At 40.2% G+C, this 18,299-nt stretch overlaps 2 protein-coding genes across 2 annotated transcripts; one reads left to right on the top strand and one right to left on the bottom strand.

The window, feature by feature from the left end:
- Window positions 1–4,829: 4,829 nt before the first annotated feature.
- On the top strand, window positions 4,830–8,096 carry LOC112050815 (zinc finger protein 426-like). Its single transcript, XM_024089170.2, has 4 exons — window positions 4,830–5,186; window positions 5,720–5,803; window positions 6,408–6,493; window positions 7,836–8,096. Exons 1-4 carry the CDS (start codon window positions 4,937–4,939, stop codon window positions 8,094–8,096), a joined length of 681 nt encoding a protein of 226 aa, XP_023944938.2. The 5' UTR covers window positions 4,830–4,936.
- A 960-nt stretch (window positions 8,097–9,056) lies between these two features.
- LOC112050817 (pseudouridylate synthase 7 homolog) lies at window positions 9,057–17,657 on the bottom strand. Its single transcript, XM_024089174.2, has 11 exons — window positions 17,147–17,657; window positions 16,573–16,789; window positions 16,119–16,260; window positions 15,719–15,839; window positions 12,931–13,119; window positions 12,691–12,865; window positions 11,809–11,988; window positions 11,180–11,318; window positions 10,509–10,827; window positions 9,809–9,960; window positions 9,057–9,451 (listed from the first exon to the last, which is right to left on the bottom strand). Exons 1-11 carry the CDS (start codon window positions 17,398–17,400, stop codon window positions 9,078–9,080), a joined length of 2,262 nt encoding a protein of 753 aa, XP_023944942.2. The 5' UTR covers window positions 17,401–17,657; the 3' UTR covers window positions 9,057–9,077.
- Window positions 17,658–18,299: the final 642 nt, after the last annotated feature.

The following is an 18,299-nucleotide window of genomic DNA, read 5'->3' as shown; positions in this document are numbered from 1 at the left end:
ATAAATAATGCATGTATCTGCAAAGAAATAAATTGATTGATTGATTGATTGATTGATTGATTGATTGATTGATTGCTTGATTGATTGATAGTTTTTTAGGATAAAATCCCATAATCTGCTAGGTTCTATTTCAATTCATGTACCAAAATTCATCTAAATTGGTTCAACGGCTTAGTCATGAAAAGTAACAGATAAACGGACGAACATTTATAATGCTTATATGAAGAATCGCTTCAGCGTGTGTGTTGCGCCGCGCCAATGGTGCTTGGCGCCTATCTTCAGGCTAATGCATTAATGCAGGAGGCGCGCGATCGATGGCGTAATTCCGCCAAATATTGAAAAAGAACTGTTTATTTTATACCGAGGCCCTTTGTTGGAGCGCTTCAAAAGACCTTCGACTTTTATAAAACTTAAATCGTTTTTTGTTTCGGTAAAACTACGAAAACAAATGGTGCTAACTGCTAACAAAAAAACCTCTGGACTGTTACAAGATTCTTAGTATTGAGTTTCGGTAAACTTCGTCCTTTTAGTTATTATTTTAAGTGTATACTCGTATATTACCTTACCTATGCTTTTTTTATTTGACCTATTTATATTTTTATTCGTGTAACAGTGGGAACGACATTAGCCCAACAAAATGGAATCGAACCCAAGGCGCTATAAGTTCGGCCCCGTATCAAACCATTTTATTTTTCTTCTTCTTTCCTATTAATATATAGCAGTCTCTGAGCCCAAAAGTGTATAGTGTCCAGGTCGAGACATGATGGGACGGAGCGACTACTTGTTGGCGTTGCATGTGACTTCTGCTTCGGCAGTGCACTGCAGTCGCCGATCTCTCGGCAGCACTCAACGGCAGTGTCGCCGACGTCTCCGCGGCAGTTGACGGCGGTCGCCGACTGCAGTCGTCGGTAGCAGTTGCCAGCTGCCGTTGGCAACGTGCTGCTCGTGTAAATGTACCCTAAGGCCCAGTGATGGCTCGACAAAGGTCTATTAGAAATCTGTACTCCCGAGTCGCCAGACACTTAGCGTCGTAGCAGATCTTCTCTAGAGATCCTTAATTTTTCGAAAAGTTGCCACGATGTTGTGACTGGTGATTGAGGACATCATTTCTCGTATATTTCCGAAGGAAAATATACTAAGAATAAATACTTAAATACGCTTTGAACGAATTCAATAGTTTTTCGTCGTAGGTACTTACCAGGTAAGTCTTACCTAATAGTAGTTAGGCACGGGTTGACGTTTGTCAGTTGTTTGTCAAGCTTTTATAAAATTACGAAGGTCCGACTGTGACAGGCTCTCCACAGATTCGCATCGTACGTATCGGACGCATCGCATCAAACGGATTTTAATATTCTTAGTATAGAAAGTCACACAAGTGCGTCCACTGATCCGCATCGAACGGATTTTATCTACCGTAAAATTAAAAATCCGTTTGATGCGATGCATCCGATACGTACGATGCTGATTAGTGGACGCCTGCCAGTACCTAAAGAGTATGTTTAGTACCTACCTAACCGTGTTTCGAATACACGGCTGACTAACGTAAGAAGTCATTGACTGTATGGAGCAGCGTCCTAAATTTTTTTGTTAAAAAAATTAGCTCGAAGAACTTTTATCTTAGTTCCCAACCAAACAATAGGTAGTACAAGTAGATACGGAAAATAAATAAAAGTGCAGAAGCGAGGTAAAGTTAAACAAGCTCTCTTAACAAGAGGAAAGAAAAGTAAATCCGATTTGCGAACGCATTTGAATAAGACGGAATTTCAATCGGAAGCACTTTTTGTTTTTATTTTTTTGTTCTCGCTACGCTTTACAATTTGCATCCTACATTGCAGTTCTTTGCAGAGAATTCGTTCGTATAGGATCTTATCTAGGTACATGTTTTTATAAGTTTTTAGCTAGTGGGAGGCTTCGGCCGTGGCTACCGTGGTTACCTACCACCGGCAAAGACGTCCCGTCAAGCGATTTAGCGTTCCGGTACGATGGCGTGTAGATTCCGAAAGAGGTGTGGATCTTCATCCTACTACTACCAAGTAACCAACTAGGTACCAAGCCCGCTTCAATTTTAGGTTGACCCACTTTCATCTTAGGTTTATCATTGTAGTCAAGGGCTAACTTGTAAAAAAACAAAAGGTATAGGCAATATACCAACTGCCTCATTTGTCCAGTGACACTTACTCGTATATGATCGAATCACGATGTCGAGGAATCAATTCTCAGCAAAGAGTTGGTAGGTAAATGGCGACTGGTACAACACACCCGTGTCTTGAAGAGCACGTTAAGTTGTAGTGGTTATTACAAAGTCATTATCATCCTAGAGTCCACCAACGCCTATTGGAACAGCGTGAAACTGGAACAGCATGGTGGGTCTAAACTCCTCTCCTATACCTACCTACCTCAGGATATGGATATGATAAGGGCCTAGTTGATTAGTGGGCCATATATAATAATATCCATATATCATAATAGGCTGTATACTAAAATATGCTGTTCGGGTAGGGCGGTACAGAGTAATGACGGTCGTTCATCACCGGCACCACAATGAAACTGCGACGTCATCGCCGAAAGCGACCGCAATTTCTGAAATTACTCCATCGTTACTTTTAGTGAAATGAAAGTCGTTACTAAAGTATCAACCAATATACTCAGGATCATAGATCATATACCTACTAATATTTCTTCAGGATTAGCGCTTTTACTCATGAGTAAAACATTAAAACTGACGTATCGGGCCTCGCGCAGTGTAGGGTTCCGCAGATCAATGCTGACCTGGTGGTTTTGCTTGGTCGACTAAAAAAAATATATAATTAAATTTCTATCGATAACTCTTACATTTTTTTAGAAATTTTATAAGTAACTATAGGTACTTCATTTTAATTAGGTAGGTAATACAAAAGTAAAGTTTCCGATGCAAAGACCTCGAATGCTATTTCAAATTCCCTTCACATCACTAACGAGCCAACGCCCCCCAGTTCCACCTTCGTAGTTTTTGTTACGAATACTGTGTTAAAATATGTGAAATCCACATAATATAACGTGGTTTTTTATTGTTGAAAGAATTTTAAAAATCGGTACAGTAGTTCCAGAGATTACCACCTTACAAATTTTACCTACTTTATTTTGACCCTACAGATCACCTTCGTGGGTATCATCAAAACAAGAAGTTGTAAGCATCTAGTAGGCAACATTGCAGCCTGTTACTTAGGAATATAAATCTATAGCAACAATGTAGGTAGCCTAAGTAGGTACCTACTCATTACGAACTTGAGTATGTCAGAAAAGAAGTTTTCGGCTTCAGATTTGAGGTGCAACACCATCAACTCAACTCCAGACTGAATTTATTTTTCTTGATATAAATAAGTACCTACTGAATATTAGTTTCACCCAGGACTCGAACCCCGGAAATCCTAATCCGAAGCTAACTACTGGACCAACGAGGCAAATTTTCCATTTTACACAGCAATACTCCAATAACCATAAGTAAACAACACAACACCATGAGCTTTCAGGGGGTAGGTAATCGGAAATTTGTCCCATTGTATCGCCACAATACCGGCGGTACAATACAAAATACAACATAGATATCGCCGCCTATCTGTTCACAAAGCTTCAATACAAACATTTTGATGCCTCGTCACCTCTATAACCGATTACGTTTTCTTGAATACAGCACAACGAATACGGAATCTTATGGATGTGCCGCCTCTTTTCTTCGAATGTTCTAACTACTATTGCAGTGTTATTTAGCCAGACTCAACACGGTTTGTACTATAAATCTGTGAGTACTTACAAGGTATACCTAATATGTACTTATCAATTTTAAAAAACTTGTAAAGTATAGTAGGTAGGTAGTCTGCGTTAAAAACGACAAATACTGAGTTCTGAAATCCTTCAAAACTATCGGATCATATGCGGCTTCGTATCGAAAGTCCCTAGGTTTGAGTCCTTAGTCGGGCTTTGAAAAATTGACCCTTCAAGTAATTCTCAGTAGTCCTGACCAGAGTTGGGGAGTTAGTGGTATTAAATAGGTACCTACATTGACTCGGAGAACAATAATTATTATCATGAAGGTTAAACGGTCCCGCTCATTATTATCATTAACGTTTGATAATGGACAAATTATTACCCTAGGTCCGCAAAACGTGGTAGGACCATATCGCTTATCTGACCTATTTTATCGAAGAAGGCTTGTATAGTCAACAAATAGAATAATGGTGATGAAACTGAATGAAGAATATTATAGCTGATAATGGAGATGAACAACTTTGTTTTGCTACTTTCAGTATTTACAAAATGTACCGTTTCTTTCTTACATCCGTGTAATTTACGCAAAAAATTGTCAAATCACGTCGATTAGTGGCCGGTGCTCTACATAACTCATTGTTACCTGCCCACAATGCTCCAAACGATGCTCGACATCGCGTTACACAATTCAATACTGGGCGATATAACATCGTCATTTGTACGCGTCAACCCTTGGCGCTATTTAAGGGCGAATACGAAAAAAACTGATCAGTTATTTATGGAAATTCGGAAGGAAATCACATTTTCCTAAGGAGGAATATATTGTGTTCGAATTTTAGGTTCAATTCTATCAGAACAGCGAACTGAAACCGTCTCTGAATCTCAAAAATCTAAATTTCAAACTTCTTAAAATATTGACTAAGATAAATAGCATCACACTATTTTTCCAAAAAGATTTCCAAGATACTAAAGTGTTTAAGTGTTACAATAAAACTGGGAATAAATCATAATCTTTCAGTGGATAGTGGAAATTATTTCAGTCAAACTTTTATTATTTAGAAAAACTAAAAATAATCTAAAAAAACAAGGATCCTAGACACTAAAGCTGCCTTTGGTACATAAGAATCCACAACAAACGAATTCCAACTTTAATGAAATTCGCGTAACATTTATTTAGACAAATAACTCAAATATGAATCCACAAATAGAACCTTTAGATCTCTCAATCAAGAACAAATCCAAAAAAATGGTAAATGTAATAGATTTCAACTTCCTCGCCGGTCTGAACGATCATCTAGTGAAGCTGTACGAACGCACCAACCAAGTCGACAGTAAAGTGTGTGTGCCGCGGGCGAGTGTGAAGACTGTCCTGCCTTGCCAAGTCTGTTTGAAAACCTTCGACCGGCCTTCCTTGTTGAAGCGACACATGAGAACCCATACAGGTATTTCATGTTCGAGAAGTATGCACGACTTCTCTAATGTAGATTTGACCGTAACGGACAATCCCCAAGTTAGGAATACGTCCTACAAGGTCACCCTTGCCAACTATACCGCACCAGCAACGATATCAACAAAGCAGCTGCTTAAAGACCTAAATGACGTTGGTGGTACCACATAAACTCATAATATAAACTCCTTCACAAAGTGTTTTTATTATCATTTTAATTTTTTAACGGTTCACAACGCTAGGCATCTCAACATATAAGAGAAGTGATATAGAACTTATATCCACCAACCACCACATACCTACACGACACGTAACTCAAAAGCTGGTAGGCGGACTTAACGTGGTAATCTTTGACACTATCAGAATCAGAAGATATTATTAAGCTGACAGATTCTTACAAGATAAAAGCACAACATTATATAGCCTGACCCAGGATCCGATCCCACATCTGTTAGCAATTGAACCAAGGAAGCAGTTCCGACTCAGTTCCAAGAGTTTGACTGTACCTACAAAAACAATTGGTTCCAGGTGAGAAGCCCCACATCTGCAACGTGTGCAGCAAAGGCTTCAGCACTTCCAGCTCGCTCAACACGCACCGCAGGATACACACAGGTACGAATAGGTTACCCAAGTAACTTAGCTTTGTGACCTAAAAGGTTTATTGACAAAGATTAGCATCATTATCAGCCGATGCTGGACATCGTGTAAAGGCTTCCTAACACCACGGTCTTCTGTCAGAATCCAGCGGCTGACAAAGATGCTTAGAAGAAATGGCCAATTGTCAGCCAAAAGATAGCAGAATCTTTTGCGTCTTTCCATCCAAATATAAGATTCCCATAGAAACATGATAAAAGACCGTCTCTTGACAAGCGGTTGGTAGTTGGCACCCTCAAACTAGAACGACGACTTCAGGGTGCCTAGAGGGAGTTTTCAATATTTTCATACTGTTACTATCGCGTTAACATAAACGCGAATTTATATAGAATTGGAACAGTTGTGCAGTAGTAGTTGTGCAATAGATGGCGCTGTTTCAATTCCTTAGAAAATCGCGTTACGTCAACGCAATCGTCACAGTATCAAACTGCCACTAGGCCCTCTGGAAAGTGGCTGACATCGATTGGATATAAAAAGCCAATAATACAAAATATAGTAAAATATGGATGAATGATGATGAAACTGAGCTATTAGAAGTGGATTAAGTAATGAATATTTGCAGGTGAAAAGCCGCACAAGTGTCCCGAATGCGGGAAGTGCTTCACGGCCAGCTCCAACCTGTACTACCACCGCATGACGCACACCAAGGTACACTTTACTTCAAACCGTTATACAAGGTGCTGGGAAGTATTTCCCATAACTTCAAGGTTTTCACGAGTCCACTTACAGGAGCCGAACTGTATAGCTAACTAATATTTTATTAACTAAAAAATAAAAACCTTTTATGTTTTCACATAAAGTAATTCGAATAATTCTGACTATTCATGTAACACACGCCTATACCTAATAAAGAAGGAATGCATTGCATTATAAATACGTAAAACGTCATAATTATAAGGATGCGTATATGAAACATATTATTTTAAGACACATCTACACAATATATTCCTTGAACTTTTTAATTAATTTTAATTTTTAATTAATAACCCCAAGTAATGGGAAATACTCCTTAGCACCCTGTATACACTGCTGGACGCCCGCGACTACGTCCGAGAAAAAATCGATGTTTAACGTATGTTTTAATTTAAAATACGCCAGCACTTCAGAAACGCATTGTTAAATTATTTAGAGCGATATACTATGTGACTGAGCATCTTAAACCGACGGTCTCGGTTATTATCAATAGCATCTGATAGTGATCGTTAATGAATTTAACATTTAATTAGGGTACGCATTATACATACATAGAAATTGTACAAAAAGGAAAATTCCTTCTTTATTACAGGTTCTTAAGGATAAGCAGGGCATTTTTACATCTATAATGTGCACGCCACTCCTAACTTTTAAGCCCGCCAACCTGCATTGGAGCAGCGTGGTGGGTCTAAGAACCACATCCAGTCTCCTATAAGGAAAGAGGCCCACTTTTTATAATGGGCCGTTAAAATAGGCTGATAATGATGATATGTATGTATGTTATTGAAGCAAAACTTCTTCATGCAAGCTTGACTTGGGGAGCAAGTTGATGAATGCTTTACGAAAAGTGTGATCGGGCGCTGTGAACAGGTTTTCAATGTTTTCATACTGTGACGATCGCGTAACCGTAAACGCAAATTTCTACGGAATTGTAATTACGCCATCTATCAGCACTACTGCATAACTGTTTAAATTCTTAAGAAATTCGCGTTAATGGTTACGCGATAGTCACATTATGAAAACATTAAAACCTGCCACCCAGACGTTGAGAGGGAGAGCCAAAGAACTTTTACTTCAGTCGTATTGTCTAAAGCGTACTCGTTTATAAACTAGCTGACGCCGCGCGGTAATATCTAGCCCATAGCCTTCCTCGATAAATGGATATCTAACTCTGAAAGAATTTTTCAAATCGGACCAGTAGTTCCTGAGATTAACGCGTACAATCAAACAAACTCTTCAGCTTTATAATATTAGGTATATATATATAGAGATTTCATAATAGTGTATCATATTCCAGAACAAGCCCCACAAATGCTCGTGGTGCCCACGTTCCTTCCCCACTCCGGGCGAACTTCGCGCGCACACCGCCGCGCACGCTCGACCACTCGACGGATTACTCGCCCGACCGCTCGACGGTTTAATCGCCCGACCGCTCGACGGACGGATCGCTCGACCGCTCGACGGAATGGTCGCGCACGGCCGAGAACTGTGGCCGAATCCGCCCGTGTGTCCGAGGATTAGGTTCAGACAACCGCGTCATTATGTTAGCTATGATTGATAACACATTGTAGATAAGATTGGTATTCTATTTTTAACCGACTTCGAAAGGAGAAGGTTCTCAATTCGATGCGTATGTTTATTTTTAATGTTTGTTACTTCATATGATAAAGGTTTGCTTTTGTTAAGGAGTGCGGACACCTTTTTGTGTAATAGTAAAGGAGCGTCAGCAAATATAGATTCACGGTTAAAGGATCCAATGCCGAAAGGTCATGGGTTCGACCCTCGCCCGTGGAACTATTGGGACTATTGTTGTATTGTGAAACAACGGTTTGTAAGCATTTTAAAGTCTGCATCTTCTTTGTATAACTCCAATAACTTTAACATGCGTTGGTTTGCTGACCCTCTTTTCGTTTCACAATCGTGCAAAAATATAAATTATTATTATTTGCAGTTCACAATTTGTGTTAAATTTTGTCGCTTTGCATATTTGCATTCAAATCATGTACCATCTTAAACTGCATCACTTACCATCAGGTGAGATTCCAGTTATGATATTTTAATATGCACAATTTACATGTTGAAGCCACCAACCATATTTGTATATTTTTTATAACTATTCCTGATTGACCTCCTATAATAAAAGGACGCACAATCATGTAGAAAATTTCACTTAAAAACTGGCCAATTTTGCTTTGACAGTTTTAGAATTATTGGTAAAGAAAATAATACCTTTAAATATAGTCCAATATTCAATAAAATCCAAAATTCAGAGCAAATTCAACCTTAAAGATTGAGTTTAAGGTTGAATTTGCAAATGCGACTACTTGAATTGAGTGCCAAGAAGTTGTGTTTGGCACTTATTAAGTGGGGACGTTTTTTGGTCGCTGATTGTGCATCCACTTTTTAATAGGAGATCGATGCTATTCCTCCTAAAATAATCTCTCAAATTCTAATAATTCATGCTCAAATATGTACAGAAAAAAATAATGAAAACTAGACTAATACAAAAACAATGAAATAAATAAAAACTTGTTTTATTCTAACTATCATTCTGTTTAGTTCTCTTAACCTCTACTCCTTCATCTTCTTCATCTAACTTTCTTTTCTCCACTCCACTGTCTTCTTCATTAGCCTCTTCTTCGCACGGCTCTTCGTTGACATCTACCGAAGCACTTTGGTCATCATTTTGATCAGATTGATCATGATCTTTGTCAGGTTGGTCATGATTTTGGTCAGCTTGGTCATTGCTTTTTGCGGGCGTGTTTTTGTCGTCCTTCTTTTTCTTGTAGTAGTTGTTTTGCAAGGCTTGGCTGTCGCCGGAGGTGTCGACCTTCAGCAGTTCCCGCAGCGCCATGGTGGCGTACGAGCTGGGCCGGAGGGACATCGTGAGGAGGACGGCCTTGTACTCGCCATCTGGGAACAACATATTTATGATAGTAGATAAAAATCGTAACATTTTCCATAGTTATATATCCAGGGTAACGTATAGCGATTCCTTTAAAAGGTCATTAGCTATCAAATCGTACTATATATATCGTATCTGGGGCAAAAATGTACAGATTTAAAAAAAAAGAGGCTTTTCTTTTTTTTTAAGAAATATGGGTTACTCTACTTCAAAGTAGATTATAAAATAAAACTTAATAAGGAGAGGAGACTCGTGCCAATTCGCATTGGGCCAGCATGGTAAACTGTTAGCCTAATCGCTCTCATTCTGAGAGGAGATTCGTGCTCAATAGCGAGCAGCCGATTATGGTTTGTGAATGATGATACCTTGTCTGATGCCGGTAGTAGTTCTCCCCTCCAGCTCGTCCACGTCGGACAGCAGCAGGTCGGCGAAGGGCTCGGAGTAGCGCACGCTCCGCCACTGCATGTCGGCGGGGCGCGCCGCTATGTGCCGGTACCCTCCGCACATGCTGTAGCTCCTGCAACACACACCGTGTACACGGACAGCTAGAGCAGGCGATGGCAGCTGTCACCGGCCGGATCGACAGGATCACAGCGCGAATCGTAAAGCAAGTGTGGTGGGCGGCATCCGTGGAGTTCCACAGGGTGTGCGCCGCCTGCGTGGAAAAGGGGGTTTTCCCCGACGTGTGAAAGGATGTCAGGCTTATTCCTCCCAATGTTCGGGAAGATTTTAGAACGCGTCATGCTCATTTGCGCGCCGCAGATCACTAGTATCTTCCTGGATATACCTCGTCTCGTCGGAAGCAAACGGGGTTCAAGAAGGCAGCCCGGGAACACGCGAAGAGGAAGTACCGAGCCCCCCAATCCCACTGATTCGGCCCGAATGATTGTGAATTCGGAGGGGCCATGAGAGGTGGTGGGTTGTACCAATAAAAGCCCAACGCGGCTAAAAAAGTTTTGACTTTCATAAATGTAAATATTCAGAAAAGGCCTCAGATGCTATAATTACGCCACTGACTGATTTACTCGCTATAGTATTAGTTTTATATAAACAACTTTTACTCACTTGTATTTATGTTTCATGTCTAACTTGAGTTCATCTTTCGTCAGCAGCTGTTTGTAGTAGTCCTCCATGTTGGGCGGGTACTGCACGCTGTACCCCGGCAGCGGCAGCACCACGTCGAAGATACTGTATCTGCCGCTGTCGCAATCCTCTTGGGTTAAAACTTTTACCGGGATCATCGTTTTGGATTTGGGTCTCTTGTCTGTGGCTTTGACTTCTTTCTTGTCCGTGTCCGGTTTATCCTCTGTGGTTTTCTTTTCGGCGTCATTTTGGTCTGCGTTGCTCTGATTCTCTTCGTCGTCCGAATCTTCTTGTAAACTATCTGGAAAATTTTATCAAGTCATTATCGTTACTAATATAGCCTATTTATCTGCACTATTATATATTTTTAGCAGACTCAGAAGTGGATTGCAAAAACAAGAAAACCAATGTCGAACAAAGGAAATAAGACCCAAGAATGGCAGAGAATGACCTTGAGTGGAGTCACGAACTTGTGATCGTTGTATGTAGGGTTAAGGGGCCCCTTGACAGTTAACTAACACTCTCCTTTTCCACACACGTCACTCTCTCCACTTATCCCAAAATCACCTATGAAGGATTATCCAACAAAAGGTGTGGACGGTATGGACAGATCAGGGACTGGTACGAGTGCACGTACAGTCAGAGCTGCGTACCGTCCTCGACGTCGGCGAGCGGCACGAGGTCGCCGGGCGCGGGCTGGCGGGCGAACCGCTTGAGGCGCTCGGACGCCACGCGGTTCCAGATCAGGGACTGGTACGAGTGCACGTACAACAGGCGAGCGTTGCGCGCCACCTGCAATATCAGTCAAAATAATGAACCTCTTCGTATATAACTTAGTTTATATGGGATATGAAACGGTTATAAACATACATGCACACGTCGCGCCGCCGAGAGCTCATTCAAGCCTACGCGCACAGACGCAATCTTTAATTAAAAATTTAAAATGCTTATTTATGGTCATCATTTGTTGCCGTTCGCATTACCACTGAGGTCAGTTAGGGCGAGAACATAATGTATATGCTGTATCTGTTGGTTCACCTTGTGGTTCATATAGATAAAGTCAGTTTATTTCATACAAAATTAGATAGTAAAGCTTAATATGTTTATAGTTAAAGTAAATATTCTTAAAATTTGACACATATTAATTGTATGTTTTAGTACATTTATTACATGTCAAAATGAAGAATATGTACTCTAAAAAAATAGTTTATTAACACTCTTAAAATATGGACGGCAATATATGTTGACTGCACCTCTGCCTATAGAATAAAGAATCGCGAACCTGGTCCATGGCGCCGATGAGGTCGTTCTCGTTCTGCGCCAGCGCCCGCAGCAGGCGCGCCTCGGTGGGCGGCGCGTCTCTCGGCAAGGCGTGCGCCGCGGCGTACGCGTTCACCGTGTGGAACAGGTGCAGCGCGTGCGCCATGGGGCCCGGCCGCTTGCTCAGGATAAACCTTATTGCCTGAAAAATATAATCTTTCATATGAAAAATATAAATAACTAACTGGGACTAAGTATGACGTGACGGGTAGCAGCGACAGTGATTGTACTATCATTTTGTGGTAGAAGAACACCTCGAGCAGGTCCCAGAACTTGTGACCTTGGGTGTAGGTTCAAGGGACCCCTTTAGAGTGCATCAACACACACCTCCTGTATCCGGCATGTTCTCCATGCCCACACTAAACAACATATGACATTATCAATAATTACAACACAAAACAATATTGCACAAAATCACTAATGCGACTAGCAGCATGACGGTGTTCACGCTGCCTAACAAAGAACTGAACTCAAGTCATCAAGCCTTTTATTTATACTATCACTGTTGCAACAACTTCGTACAAATACCTCCTTTTTATAATAATAATGAATGTTAATACCACCCGTACTCGAGCAACTCGTAACATCAAGTTGCCTTGGTCACTTATCGCGACAATATTTGCAAAGTTTGCATAACATGTCACTTCTTCGTTCGAAGTATTTGCCGTTTGGCCATACACATCGCTATATTAGTGAATTATCGCGATTCCAAAGGACCAGGAATTCATGCATTATTTTCCTTGAGACATTTATAAAAAGGCAACAAGACAGTTGAATTGGAATTTGTCGCCAAACATTAAGGATAAGATTTCCCCTGCAAAAGTGCATGCACATATCAACTCACTTCCCTAAAGTTCCCCTGCAGTAGTTTCCTCCCGATGACGTAAGTGGGCACGTCGACGCGCGTGCCGAAGCGCTGCAGGCCGTAGTAGTTGATGTAGCCGCGCTCGCGCAGCAGCTCGCACGCCGCGTCCACGCACTCGTCGGCTGCCGTCACGTTGCGCAGGCAGATGCGGAACCTGACACCACAATCGTAACATTTATTGAAGCCTCAGTTTCAGGCTGGCTTCTGTTCAATACTCACTGGTTGCCCTTCAGCATGCCGAGCGACAGGTTGGTGTCGCTGAAGCTGTAGTTGCCCACTCGTATGTCGCGCAAGTCGGAGCATGCGGCGGATATCTTGCGCGGGTCGAACTTGCGGAGGCTGAACCACTGCGTTGTTTTCGCTCGACGATCCTTCGTGCCCGCGTAGCCGAGTAGAGAAGGCCTTACACTGTGGTGAACAAAACTTTTAAAAGAATGTTGAGTCGATTTTACCTGGCAGATGTATATAGGTTATTATTTCCAGCTTTGATATATTACTAAGCTGCAATATCGCAATAATTAAAGTAATTTTTTTCAGTTATTTGTATGTATTATTCTTTGTCATGCTCATTGGGCGTGTATAAACCATGAGATGAAGTGTACGAAACCTGCCAGCTCAACGAGAACTCCGCCACTCTTGAAGAAGAGAGTCTAGCTTTTGGCGCAGACTAAGTCGCATAAACACGATCTTCCACCTTTAGTGCCTCATGAATCTCGTTATTCTTTATAAACCACGGAACACCACAGATCCTTCTCAAAATTAGGTTTTGGGTCCTTTGCAGGATGGATATGTTAGAGTTACTGGAACTTCCCCAGAGCTCGATCCCATACATCCAGACCGGCTTCAATAGTACCTTATATAGCAAGAGTTTGTTATCAATGGATAGTTTGCTATTCCGGCCTGCTATCCAGTGTATGTTCTTGTATCGTAAGTTAACCTCTTGTCTCTTTGTTTTGATATGGTGGTGCCAAGTCAAACGCCTATCAAGGTGCAATCCCAGGTATTTGACACTCTCTTTATGTGGAAGCTCAATTCCATTTAGGAATACAGGAGGACAGTTTTCTTTACGCAGCGTAAAAGTGACTTGCACAGACTTGGAAGTGCTGACATTTATTTTATTTGCATGAAGCCATTTGGATATTGCTTCTAAGCCTTTTTGAAGTGACCTTGAAGCAATTGCAGGGTCTTTGTCGCTAGATAGAACCGCAGTGTCGTCGGCAAATGTAGCAGTTGTAACCCCTTTCACCTCTGGAAGATCTGATGTGTATAAGGTATACAACACAGGCCCTAAAACTGAACCCTGCGGAACTCCAGCCTTTATTTCATAAAATTTAGATGTTACATCTATTTCCTTTACCTGGAACAATCGCTCTGATAGATAGGACTTCAGTAACAAGTAATAACTATGAGGGATATGTGTTTTTATTTTATACTAGCGGACGCCCGCGACTTCGTCCGCGTAAATTTCGATGTTAACTTTACTACTACCCCTACCCTACCCTACCCCTACCGTACCCTACAACTACCCTATCACTACCCCAACACTACCCTACCCAACCCCTACATCTACCCTACCCCTACCCTACCCTAACCCTACCCCTACCTTACCTACACCCTACCCCCATCCTACCCCTACCCTCCCCGTACCCTATCCCTTTCCTACCCCTATCCCACCCGTACCCCTATCTCACGCCTATCCTACCCCTACCCTACCACTTCCCTATCCTACCCGTACCTCTACCCTACCACTACCCTACTTCTACCCCTACCCTACCACTACCCTAAACCCGGCCCTAAACCTACCCTACCCGTACACTATGACCAAGAGAAATAGAGACTTCTATGCTAATAATATAAAGAGGTAAAGTTCGTGTGGTTGTAGGAGGTAATCTCTGGATCTACTGGACCGATTTGAAAGTTTGTTTTACCAATAGAAAGCTACGTTATTTGCGAGTGTCATAGGCTATGTTTGATTCCCATATTCACACAGGAACGGGAACTACGTAATTGAAAGCGCGGGGCGTCATGTAGCGGGATTTCTGCGTCTTTTAGAAATTTTGTATTATCTCCGAAACTATTTAACTAATTAACATACTATAAAGGGCAAATCTTATCTCCATAATATCCTTGTGATTATTAAATAATTTATTTTGATAAGGATTTAAGTTAAGTAGCATAAATAATGACGCAAACCTAAGTATATAAAATTAATAATTTTTAAAAAACAAAAGGTACTATATCTGCTAATATATAGAAGATAGATATATGGTGTCGCGAACTTTTTTGTAGAACTTTTAAAGATACATAAAGCCTCCAAACATTAATTTCAATTTTACACAATAGTTAAGGCAGCGCATGCGAATAAGTCTGTTTAAGAAGATTTTCAGTCCGACCTGTATGACAAAAACTGTGATAACTCGGCTAATATATATGATACCAATATAAAATATAGCCTATAGCACTCCCCGATAATGTAGCATTCTACTGGTGAAAGAATTTTTAAAATCGGACCAGTACTTCCGAAGATTACCCCATTTAAAAAATGTGACAAACTTACAAACTTACAAACTTTACCTCTTTATAATATTAGTATAGATATAGATAACAGACCATCATGCCAGACTCGATCAAAGGCTTGTTGGACATCGAGAAAAACTGATGAGCAATATTCTTTATTTTCTAATGTTTCTCTTACTTTATTGCAAACCCTATGTACCTGTTCAACAGTAGAGTGTTGCTGCCGAAATCCGAATTGATGGTTTGGTATTGCATCATTGGCATTTAATATTGGTAAAATTCTTCGCAAGAGAAGTTTCTCAAATAATTTTGAAAGAATCGGCAGCAAACTGATTGGTCTGTAGGAAGTGATTTCAGTAGGCTGTTTTCCAGGTTTTGGTATCATTAGTATTTGTGATACTTTCCATAGTTTCCAACACTAAATTATTGCAGAATAAATTGGAACAAAAAATAAAAAAATTATAATATTAGTATAGATTTGAATACTTACTGCATTCTTAACCGCTCGCCGATGCGTGACGCTGCCTCCATAGTGTCACAGTTCTCTTTGTAAACTATAAAGTAGACATACTCTGCCGGCCACACCCACTTCACCCTATTATCTATGCGAACTAAAAATGTAAAACAATATTTCATTATTTAAGTTAAAGGATGCAGGGCCACAGAACACCACTGCACTTTATTTAATTTTTAATATGTGGTATTCTAACATCTAGTTTTGCAACTTGGTCTGCTTTTTCTGTATTAGAAGTGGATAGCCTATTGCGTGTGTCATCAACCCATGACCTCGAGAGTATAGAGACAGGCTCCTTTTACCATGGAGTCATTGAGGCTTAATTAATTTAATATAATTTACAGCATGAGCTAAATAGAACCATAACAATTGTTACCTCCTTTCCGATATTTGTCAAAAGTGACATACTTCTTGTCTTCTACGGTGATAGTGCTACCAACAATGCTGCCACCAAATGCTTTCTTGACAGCGTCATGTATTTTGGTTCTCTGTTCTTTCGTCATTCCTGTCACATCAACCTGAAAAGGCAAGTTATAAAGAGATAATAAAAACCTTGTAAAGAGCTTAAAAGTGAATGTTAAGTCTGTATGTTAAGTCAAAGATAATGGAAATTCTAGAATAGTGTCCAAAAGGTTTTATTTTAATGATGGTTAATTTGAACATTCAATACAAATTTTAACTGATTTTTTTGGAGTTTCGTCAACAAACTTGCCAAGCTATAATATAGAATTTGCTGCAGTTCTAGTGAGGCCAAGGTCTTTAGTGCTAGGCCTACAGATGTGCTCAGTGACCTAATTTAAAAACAAATTAAACATTTTTTTAAAACCTACTTGTACTTTCTCCACATGTTCAGCATTTGTAGATATAGCAACTTTGTTGATTCTGTCCCAGGTCTCCATGGGCAAAATCTCTGGGTTATACTTGTTGAGCAACAGATCCTCATCGTCCACTGCATCATCAACAGTTGGCACTTCAGGTGTTGAGAGATCAGTCAATTTTGCCACCTTGCCTTTTTCATTTATTTCTGACACTTGGAAATCTGAAAATCTAAGGGTTTTTACTCATTAGACTATGATACGAAATATCAGTGAAGATAGATAATTATAAAATACTGTAGGATGGTTTAATGACATAAATGCTATATACTATATTATTTTTGAGAAAAACACAGTCCTCAAAAACCACACAATAAAAATTAAAAGGTCTAATAAACAAAGTACACAATTAGTTTTACATGTAGAAGAAATAGATCTATATGTGGTAAAAAGGCATGGTGGTTTTCCTCTGACCACCATTTGATTGATCCATCTTTCGAAACATAAACAGTCAGGTGAGTCTTGCTGACAATAACAACTTATTGCCACTCCTAAGCCAATCCATCCATCAGTCCAGTTATTCACATACCTGGCCTTTATGATTCCATTGAAACCTTCATGGTCGTTAATATACTCGGTGACTCCTATGGCTTGCTCAGAGAGACGCTTACTGGGAGCATTGACATTCACTCGTTTTCGCTGAAGCCACTGTTGATTTTGCTCCGGTCTCCCGAAGATCGGTCTGTTCCAAGGACCCTCAAAACCGCGGGAATTACCGCCGCGAGGCCAAAATCCCCGCCCACGATTTCCACGACCACGTCCTCCTCGGAATTTACCGCGCATATCTTGGCTTTTCTTTACTTTAAAGCTTTACGTGTTCAAAACACTAACCTAACCTATAAAGTCACGGCGGCTTGCTACGATTGCAATTAATTGGTTAAAAAATTAATTTATTTATTAAGAAAAACACTATGATCTAAATTTAAATTATTAATGAAATCTTACAAGATTTATGTGCTTTTCTGCTAATTTATATTCAAATAAAAATATTAAATTTAATTTAAAATTTAAACTTTTGACAGTTGACAGTTGACATGACACTGACACCTCAAGTTGTGTTTCAACTTTCAATTATTTTAGAATTTACGGTCTTGGACACCAGTCTTACTATATAAGATTTTTTTTCAAAAATGTTTTTTGAATGTGACATGACCAATATAGTCAGGGATCCGTAGATCATTTTGTACAACTGCTATCAAGTTAATTTTTCTCAAGTTTCATCTCGTTAATAACAGTAAGAGTGGTCGGACTCATCACCGAGGGGTGGTGGTTCGATCCTCGTCGCGTTGGTCTATCGTCGTACCCACTCCTAATATAGTTTTTCCCCCCGACTGGTTGGAGGGGAATGGGAGTATTAGTCCGGGATCCGTAGAACATTTTTTACAACTGATTACTATCAAGTAAATTTTTCGTGAATAGCTTCATCTCTATGAGACAATCAACAATTTGGTTACGAAAATTCTTGACTCTGGTAGCTGAGTTTCCAGGAAAAAAAAAATTCTGAGCGTCGGAACGAGATAATGTACCACGCAAGTACTCGAACGAGCCTCTGGGTTATAGATTAACAATCTATCTTAACAAAATGTTTTCTAATTTATTGACTTTCCTTCCGTTTTTACTTACAAGTGATTCTGCTGTCAGATATCACTTCATCCAAAGCCAAACTGTCTTCCCAAGATAGA

The sequence above is a fragment of the Bicyclus anynana genome, chromosome 7 (genome assembly GCF_947172395.1).
Source record: "Bicyclus anynana chromosome 7, ilBicAnyn1.1, whole genome shotgun sequence".
Taxonomy (NCBI): domain Eukaryota; kingdom Metazoa; phylum Arthropoda; class Insecta; order Lepidoptera; family Nymphalidae; genus Bicyclus; species Bicyclus anynana.
Note: the sequence above shows the minus strand (reverse complement) of the source record. Positions and strands in the feature narration are given on the sequence as shown.

Bases quoted from the DNA above. Each gene is read 5' to 3' on its own strand.
- LOC112050815 (XM_024089170.2), top strand. From the start codon at position 4,937: ATGAATCCACAAATAGAACCTTTAGATCTCTCAATCAAGAACAAATCC. The intron at 5,804-6,407 runs GTACGAATAGGT...GAATATTTGCAG, and splicing joins GCACCGCAGGATACACACAG to GTGAAAAGCCGCACAAGTGT. The intron at 6,494-7,835 runs GTACACTTTACT...ATCATATTCCAG, and splicing joins ACCGCATGACGCACACCAAG to AACAAGCCCCACAAATGCTC.
- LOC112050817 (XM_024089174.2), bottom strand. From the start codon at position 17,400: ATGCGCGGTAAATTCCGAGGAGGACGTGGTCGTGGAAATCGTGGGCGG. The intron at 16,790-17,146 runs GTATGTGAATAA...AAAAACCCTTAG, and splicing joins AATGGAATCATAAAGGCCAG to ATTTTCAGATTTCCAAGTGT. The intron at 13,120-15,718 runs GTAAGTATTCAA...TGTTCACCACAG, and splicing joins GGCGAGCGGTTAAGAATGCA to TGTAAGGCCTTCTCTACTCG.